The 9,151-nt window shown below is 43.5% G+C and overlaps 1 protein-coding gene across 2 annotated transcripts in view; it reads left to right on the forward strand.

The window, feature by feature from the left end:
• Positions 1-9,151, forward strand: part of Iqgap2 (IQ motif containing GTPase activating protein 2) — a 287,742-nt gene that overhangs the window by 212,903 nt on the left and 65,688 nt on the right. For both annotated transcript variants that reach the window (XM_005356461.3, XM_013349678.2), the window contains 2 exons: positions 3,055-3,145; positions 7,857-8,024. In XM_005356461.3, coding sequence (XP_005356518.1) covers positions 3,055-3,145; positions 7,857-8,024 — 259 coding nt within the window. The remainder of the gene's footprint in view (positions 1-3,054; positions 3,146-7,856; positions 8,025-9,151) is intronic.

The raw sequence follows: 9,151 nt of genomic DNA on the forward strand, positions 1-9,151 counted from the left end.
CACCTGTACAGCTCACACCCCTACTACTCACACCCCTACAGCTCACACCCCTACAGTTCACACCCCTACTACTCACACCCCTACAGCTCACACCCCTACAGCTCACACCCCTACAACTCACACCCTACAGCTCACACCCCTACAGCTCACATCCCTACAGCTTTGTTTTCACTTTTGGTTTTGTGTTTAACCTTTCTTCCGGTACATCATGATCTCAAAACTGTTGATTTAAATTTGTTTGGTTTTGCAAAGTCTGACTTCAGTTTGCCTTCTGAGACTAATACTTTGGTCTTCAGTGTGGAACAGCCACCATCTTCTTATCCAGGCAAGAGTGTGTGTGGTCCATCTCCTACAGCGACTCTCACGCTCTTCAGAGGAAGAGGGCTGAGTTGAGAGGAACCTGTGCAGTGTTTGATTTTTTAATTATTCCTGGGGAGGATGGGGTTTCTTTGGGTTTAAAAACTAGAAAAAAAATCCTAGGGCTAGTGAGAAGGCATGGAGGGTAAAAGCACTTGCTTGCTACTCAAGTGACCTGGGCTCAACCCTTGAAACTCAGTTAAAGGTGGAAAAAAAGAAACAACTCCACAAAACTGTCCTCTGCCCCCACATTCACACAGATACACACACACATACACACACACACACACACACACACACACACGGGAATACATTTTTAAATCCTGTTTTCCTGTCTCCTTTCTTTTCCAAGCCTCTCATTTTTTCCGTTTCTTGCTTGGTACTCTTCCAAAGTTTCATTTCCTAAGAAGTTACTAAGCCGCTCGGTGATGCTTCTTCCCACATGACAGTTGTAGCTGGAGATGACTCAGGAAACAGGCCTTGTGAAGTTTCTAGAGTGCTGTGTCTGCCCCCAGTGATGCAGGAGGAAGCAGCATGCATCTGATCTAGGGCCCTCACCACACACATTATCTCCTATAGCTCCTGAGGAAGCTGGTTGGCTATCAGCTGGTGAATCTCCCTCCAGACCCAGGGCACTTCCTGAGCTCTTGGTGATGAAGTTTGTCCTAGACTACGTCAATACCAGAGTTGATTCTTTCCGTGTACTACAGCTATGCATGGGTGTGTGAGCATATCCATGTGTTTTCATAAGTGTGGGTACTTGTGTGGGGGGGGGGGTGCGTGTGTGCTAACAGGTGTGTCTGCACAGGCATGCAAATGAATATGGAGGCCTCGGGACAACCTCAGGTGCCATCCCTTGGATGCTGTCCACCTTGTTCTTTTTTGAGACGGTCTCTAACTGGCCTGGAATTTGCTGTTTCAGTGAGGCTGACTAGCCAGTGAGCCCCAGGCATCCTCCTGTCTACCTCCCTGGTGCCGACCTTAGAATGGCACACTACCACTCCTGGCTTTTTTTTAATGGGTCCCAGGGGACCAAACTCAGGTCCTTGCACTTGCCAACTGAACTATCTCCACAGCCTCTTCCAGGCGTCTTGATTCCAGGTTAGAGTACACACACACATGCACACACACACACACACACACACACACACACACACACACACACACACTTTAACAATGGAATTCCAGAGGCTGGAGAGCTGGTTTAGCAGTTACGATCTTACAGATGACCTGAGCTCAGTTCCTGGCATGCATGTTAGGGAGTTCACAACTGCCTATAGCCAGCTCCAGGACCGGATGCCCCCTCTGGATTCTGAGGACAATTCCACTCGCTTGCACATACATGCAGATACACATATACACGTTATTAGAAATAAAATAAATCTTTTAAAAAGTGGAATTCTAGGGGCTGGAGAGATGACTCAGTGGTTAAGAGCACTGGCTGCTCTGCCAGAGGTCCTGAGTTCGATTCCCAGCAACCACGTAGTGGCTTACAACCATCTGTAATGAGGACTGGTGCCCTCTTCTGGCCTGCAGGGATGCATGCAGGCAGAACACTGTAAAGGTAATAAATAAATAAATCTTTTTTAAAAAAAAAAAAAGTGAAATTCTAGAGCTAGAGAGATGGCTCAGAGGTTAAAAACACTGACTGTTGTTCCAAAGGACCCAGGTTCAATTCCCAGCATCCACATGGCAGTTCACAACTGTCGGTAATCCCAGTTCCAGGGCATCTAACATCCTCACACTCACACAGACATGCATGCAGGCAAAGCCCAATATACATTAAGTAAATAAATACATCTTTAAAAAATAGTGGAATTCTAAATCTTTCCTTAAAGTATTTAATGTCTACTCAAAAAAAATGCCTTGAACTCCCGTTTAATAGCTTCCAGCACTGTTTGTAGCAAAATCTTCAGAATTCACCTGAATGTAAAACACTCAAAACAATCCCGTTCATTGCCACAGTTGCTGTGGCCTCTTTCTGAAGCCATTGTTAACTACTTAGTGTTTTCTGCTGCGTGCCAACCCCTTCTCACCTCCTTCTCAACCATATAAGCCATAGCTTATACCACCTGAGTGCAGCGTATTCTGACAGTTCTGGCTTCTCCAAGAGATTCTTGGCTCCTTCAGACCAGTTACCGTACTTTTGTGTGTTTTTGTCCAGGTGTCTGACAAACATTGGGTATCGTGGTTCCTGAATGCTTAACTGCGTGGCCATGGATGGCTTTTTGATAGAGGTGGCATTTGAGTTATGAGTTATGAGACATGGTAGCCAGCTAGGGAAGAGTGTTGTACGCTGAAGGAGGGTGCTGTGAGACCCAAGTGCAGGGAATGAGAAGCTAGTGGGCCAGGCAGGACCCCATCCCTGGACCTACCTCGGCAGTCCTGAGAAGAGAGCTTGCGTTTCTAAGGTTAAACAGGTAGGAGACGTCGCTTTGAAATGATTGGGTGTTTCTCACTAGGGAACTACTATGGTACAGAGCAAAATGGAAGGAATGAAGCCACTTGGGACAGCAGCATAGCTGTCCACCTAGGGCATCTGATGAGAACCACTGATCTAGAGGATGATGCAGCCTGTCTGTCACCAGCTTGTGCCACATAGTGGTGCTACCTGGTGCTTGCTGCATAAGAACTAGGAAATGATAATGAACCCTGAAGAGGGGTGTTGATTCATTGTTCTTTGATCCTGTGTTCCAGGATCCCGAGAGCGTGTCTAAAGTTCTCTGGCTGGACGAGATACAGCAAGCCATCGACGAGGCCAACGTGGATGAGAACAGAGCAAAACAATGTAAGCCCTCCCCTTCTTCATCTTGCCAGCCTTGCTTTTATGTGGTTTTGCTTCTGAAGTCATTCACTTTGAATTTCTGGAAAGATCTGAATACTTCTCAGTTTTCTGTCTCAGCTGCATCTCCAAACAAACGCATCACTAGCTAGTTTCCAGCCATCAGGTGATGTCTCCAGCAAAATCTGACAGTGTTGCCAAACAAAAACCCAGATAGCAAGAATGTTTCATAGACTCTGAAAGTGTATGTTTAAATCAGATCCTTTTTCTCCCTGTTGATCCTTAGGAAGCTATTTCTTCTCAATAAGTGTCTAGCCTCTTTTCTTACGCTTCCATTGTTAGCAGCAATTTTTCACAGAAACAGGACCAAAAGCTGTGCAGAGAGGAGGCAGGGAGTGGAAAATGCGAGGTCAGACCTGCAGACTGGCGTCAGCTTTTAATTTCCAAGGGCAAATGGGCGTGGTTGCATCTGATAGCAGACTCTCCAATAGTGCGAATCAGAGACGCCGAGTTGGCCAAGTTTCATGGTATTTCTATAGGTGAAGTTACCTGGTAGTTATTATTTCTCTCGTGCTGTATAAAGGGAAGCGTTCGGGGTCATGTGAAAAGAAATGGAGTCAGTGAGGTGGCTCAGCTGGTAAGGGTGCTTGTTGCCAAGGACCCACCCAGGTTTGATTCCTGAAATCCACGTGGTAAAAGCTGACTCCCATAACTTATCCTCTGTTCTTCGTTTGTGTGCATGTGTGCACACATGCACACGCATGCACACACATGCGCATACATGCACACGCATGCACAAATATGCACACGCATGTGCATACATGCACACGCATGCACACCCAGGTAAATGAATAAATAAATGGAAGAAAAAATATTGAGAGAGGTCTAACTTGAATCAAGAAAACAGTCCAGGCCCCTGAATTCACATACTGGAGTTTATTGAAAACCCACAGGACCTTTGAATGAAGGACAGGCCAAGTCTCCTTGAGACAGGCTGTCACTTCACCGCCAAAAAAAGAGTGTTGTTAACCCGTTTGCCAGAAGGACCCATAGCCTTCTGCATAGTGACTGCTGCGGTATGGGGATGGACTAAAGACATTAGCAATTTTTTTTCAGTGATGCTGGCTTTGAGTGAACTCTAATCCTAACAGACCCAAAATGTCAGCATTTCCTCCCCAGAGCAGCAGGGGCTTTTAAAAGTCAGGTGATCAAAGGGGTTTTCACTTACAGTCTCCCCCCCCCAGGAGATCCAGCAACTCTGCTGAATGTACCCTATGGTTGCATGCCCCATTCTGGAATGCCATAAGCAGGATCCCTACAGTGGTTCAATGGTCACAATTTTTACTTTTTTTATACCTCTATTATCAAAGAAGAATCTGAAATGGCTTCTAAGTTGCTATAGTAACAATCTCCCTAACATAAAACTGGACAAGACTCCTAAAAGTGTAATTTAGCGACCTGCCTCTTCCTGGCATGGGGAGACCCTGTGTCATCCTATCAGGTCATAGAGTGCCGTCAAAATAGCTTAGTCTTCCTCCCCAGATGTAGCAGCATCTGTCGGGAACATCTGGACTTTGTTTTCTTCTATTTGGAAGACGTGTTTTCTCTGACCTGGACTTTTATGCCCTTAGAAACTTGGTAGTCATTCCTTCCTAAGACCCAATGCTTAAGAGAAAAAAAAAAAAAAAAAAAAAAAAAATCAAAAAACTAAATCTCGAAAAAAAAAAAAAAAAAAAAAAAAAAAAAAAAAACAGACTCAAGAGGGATACCTAAGTTTTTAATCTGCACATACACGAGAGATAGTCATGATCCACCAAGGCACTGTAAAGAAATGAGGCTATGATATAGAAACTCAGCCTAGGATGCCCCCTTTTAGAAGTCCAGCCAACCGACAAGTTGCTTTATTCATTGTTTCCTTACTCATAGCCTGTGGATGTTGGGTCTGGTTTTCACAAGAAGATGCAGCATGGTCCCTTGGCTATGAAAGCTAGTTTCTCAGTTCCTGTGGCTCTCTTGTTCTCTGCTATTATTGGGACTCTTCTGTACTCTGAGTCCTGTCCCATGCTACCAGAGTTATGACCCCGCCAATAATATTCACTGATAAAATTAGATTATTTTTAAAGTTAAAGCTATCTATAGTCAGACATTAAAATTAGAATATCCTGATTTCAATGGAAATTCCATCTTACTATTAAAAACATTCTTCCTTCTTGGCACGAAAAACAACTCTTGTCGTAGGTCTAGAGCATCCTAGATGATTTAGCAAAGGGCATCAGCCCCTCTGTGTCACCATAGGCCAGACTGGAAAGGGAGAGGGACTAAGTGCCAGTGTGTTTATTTTCACTGGAGTGCCTTATTTCCCTCAACATTTGAGACCTTAGTGCAATGTTCTCAACCCTTACCCCCCCATCCGTGTACCCTAAGGAGTAAAAAATTTCTTCCTAACCAGTCCTCAACCTGACATTACAAATCCACAGACATGTTGTATACCTCTTTGTGTACAATATATAGACCCATGCTTTACATGCTAAAGAACCAGCTGTTGCCGTGTTGGATGTTTATCCCCCTAGGAGTGCATGCCTTAAGAGAGCCCACCAGTGTAAGGCTTAACATTATCTGATATCTTCCTCTATGACCAAGCCACAAATCACAGAATAACAGAATAGGCATTGTGCATCCTGGGCATTGGATGCTCACATCACTGGGGACCCCTGCGACAGACTTGAACCAGCCACTCTTCCCATACACACAGTCCTATAGTCCATGGTGTCTCCTGCAGATTGACTGCCACAGGCTGGCATGCAGATGTCAGTAGGAAGTAAGACCAAAACCCAGGAGACTTGGCGGACGTGTAGTGCCAAACACTCCATGTCCTCCCAAGTATCACTCACTGTGCTCCGTATGACTCGACAAGCATTAAGCACCTACTGTGTGCCGCCATTAGTAAAATGAAGAGCAGTAATTCGTCATCTACTTGCTGGGAGTTCTCAGAGGCATGTTTCAAATCTTCATGGAAAAGAGTTCTATTCAGTACTGGAAATCCACCCATGTGGCAACTCTCTGCTCATCCATATTCAGTTGCAGGAAACATGTCTGTGTTTAAGAGCTTGTATTTTCATCACACATTGTCCAAGGAAAATTAGTTTGGCATGTTAGCTCAATGCAGCTGTCCCATGTAGTTCATGCAGGAATCCTTTGTCATTTGCTTGTTCCTCCCTTCCCTGAGACCAAAGGAGTTTCCACTGTCAGCTCTTCATCCTACAGAGCTTTCCTGGAAAGAGGAAATGACAGATGAGGGTAACCACTGTTGACCTCAATCAGCACAAGAGCAAAAGCTAACTGCTGTCCATACCTGTCATCCAGCGCTTGGTGGGGTTTACTGATAATATCCATGAGCACCTATGAAATCTTAGGGCTTTGACCCCAAGCTGGCAAAAGTCAATACATATGCCTTGTTCTTTCAGCTGTATCTATACATAGTATTACCCATAATATTAGGAGCATAAAGCATAATTTGATGACAGTCATATATTCTGCTTTACTTTCATTCTAATCAAAAGCAGCTTCAAGAAGGGAAGAGCCTAATTGGCTATGTGACCAGGTTACAACCCATCGCTGGCAAGAATTTAGGGCAGGAACCACAGAGGAACTCTAGTTGCTGGCTTGTTCTCCAGCTCCTATTTATATTTCTTATATAACCCGGGGCTACCTACCTAAGGGATGGGGCCAACTACAGTGTGGTAGGTCCTTCTGCATCAATTAATAATCAAGATAGCCTCCCCAGAGATGCTCACAGGCCAATCTGAACTTGGCAATTCCTCCATCAAGGCTGTTCCTCTCAAGACTCTAGGGTGTGTCAAGTTGACAAAGCTAACAGGGACAGTGACTCAACACATGCTGGAGTTTGACATATGAGTAAGAGGGAAAACCCATTTTCCCAAGATCTTTCTAAATAGAGAAAGTATTTTAACTTGGCTCCCCCTCTATCCCCTTTCATTTCTAACTGGACCAGGGCATTCTTTCCTAGAACTAAAGCAGATAATAATACAGAATTTACTAAATTTTTTTAAGCAACCATGAGTTCCTTGTGATTTTTTTTAATGGGATGAGGCAGAAATTTGAAAGGCTTATTAAGTTTAAGTTGATCCAAAATAAAGTTTCTGAATTCCTTTGCCCATCTCTTCTCACTGTGCCTCTCTGGGACATTTCCTTAGGTTGGTTATGACAACTTTGTCAACAGTACTAGTTTTAACACAAGAGACTATTAATATTTAGATAGCTGAATTAGCATTCTGCTTACTCTAAAATAATGTTCTTAAAGGGAATTCTCAAGTGTAAGGTCTGGATCAGGGCTGTATGTCTACCATTGGTATGTATTCCTCAACAGTTTCCAACACACACGTCACAGGGTGGAGCCTCCTTGACATGCTTACTCCATAGGTTACATCACAGTGAGCACCGCCTCGTTCCCCTCATACGTACAAGCCTAACCAGAGAATGTTAGAGTTTTAACATGCCGGGCTCCCATAGAACCTCTCTTTTACAACCCAAACTGACAGGTGAATCAGTGGCTGGCCAGGTGGATATGGTCAGACTGTCAGATAAAGGGTTTAACCAAAATACCAATGTATTCCTAGAAGGTTCACGTGTGTATTTATATGTCTTATATATAAGTAAACAGTAATGATTAACAGAAACTTTGTTTCTCATTACCCAGGGGTTACACTGGTCGTTGATGTCAACGAGTGTTTGGACAGAAAACAATCAGAACATATCTTGTCTGTCCTGAAGTCTTCTACTAGTAATACCCATGACATAATCCCAGAGTGTGCCATCAAGTACTACGATGCCCTTGTGAAGGCAAAAGAGTCCAAGACTAACAATGGTGAGCATTTCCATGGCTTAGCACAAATATGTCATTTAAAATATGGTGGTTTCTATGGCATTGTGATTTCCTAATTTTGAGACAATTATGGCTTTATCAATATTTCTAAAATTTTTAGTGTCTCTGGCAGAACAAGTGTTTTTAGGTTCTTTTTTAGAGCTACAGTTATCTCAGCAGCGACGCACAGATGGTGACATCATAGAACTGAGAAAATATAAGCGGATCTTTATATTAATAATTGCCATCGTTTAACCTTTTATGTGACAAATGATATGTGGTTATATGATATTAAACAGGGGATGTGAATCAGTAGTAGATAAGGAAAATGTTGCAGATCTATATACTGGGATATTAACAGCCACCAAAAGGGATGAAGAAGCTACGTGCTACAACATGGAGGAACTTGAAAACAGTCTGCTCAGTAAAAGAGATAGAGACAGGAGGACCTGGCAAGGTGGCTCAGTTGGTAAAAGCACGTGCTATGAAAGCTTGATGCCCTGAATGCTGTGCCTGAACCCACAGGAGAAGGAGGAAGTTGGCTTCGAAGAATTGTCCTCTGACTTCCATACATATGCTATGGTGTGCACATACTGGCATATGCGTGCACACACGCACACACATACAAATATTTAATTAAAACAAAAGACCAACAACAGACAAACAGCTGCCCGACTCCCCATTGGAAGAGAAAGCTGTCACTTTTTGGGGACACTGACAAATTGAACACAGGTATTTAAAACCAAAAATAATCAGCAAATGCTTATATAACCTGGTTATTCTGTTCAATTATTTGAATGAATTTAAATATTTTATAAAGACGGTCACTCAAGCTTTGACTTACCTGGAAAGATGACCAGTCTAGTGGTCACTAAGAAGCAGATGATTTAGTTTAGTCAGAACTTTTTCGTGGTTAAGGGAGATAGATCTCAGATCTCTGGTTTGAGTCAGAATTCATGGCTAGTTAACAAAAATAAAGATTTCTAAATGTGCTATAATGTGCAGCCTTAGATTCACAAGGAAGAAACACTCTTCTCAACCAACCCAAGCATGACTGTCATAGACTTCTATAGCCCGCTCCTACCCCCGAAGCCATGACTGTCATAGGCTTCTATAGCCCGTCCCTACCC

Source organism: Microtus ochrogaster, chromosome 19 (assembly GCF_000317375.1).
Source record: "Microtus ochrogaster isolate Prairie Vole_2 chromosome 19, MicOch1.0, whole genome shotgun sequence".
Classification (NCBI taxonomy): Eukaryota; Metazoa; Chordata; class Mammalia; order Rodentia; family Cricetidae; genus Microtus; species Microtus ochrogaster.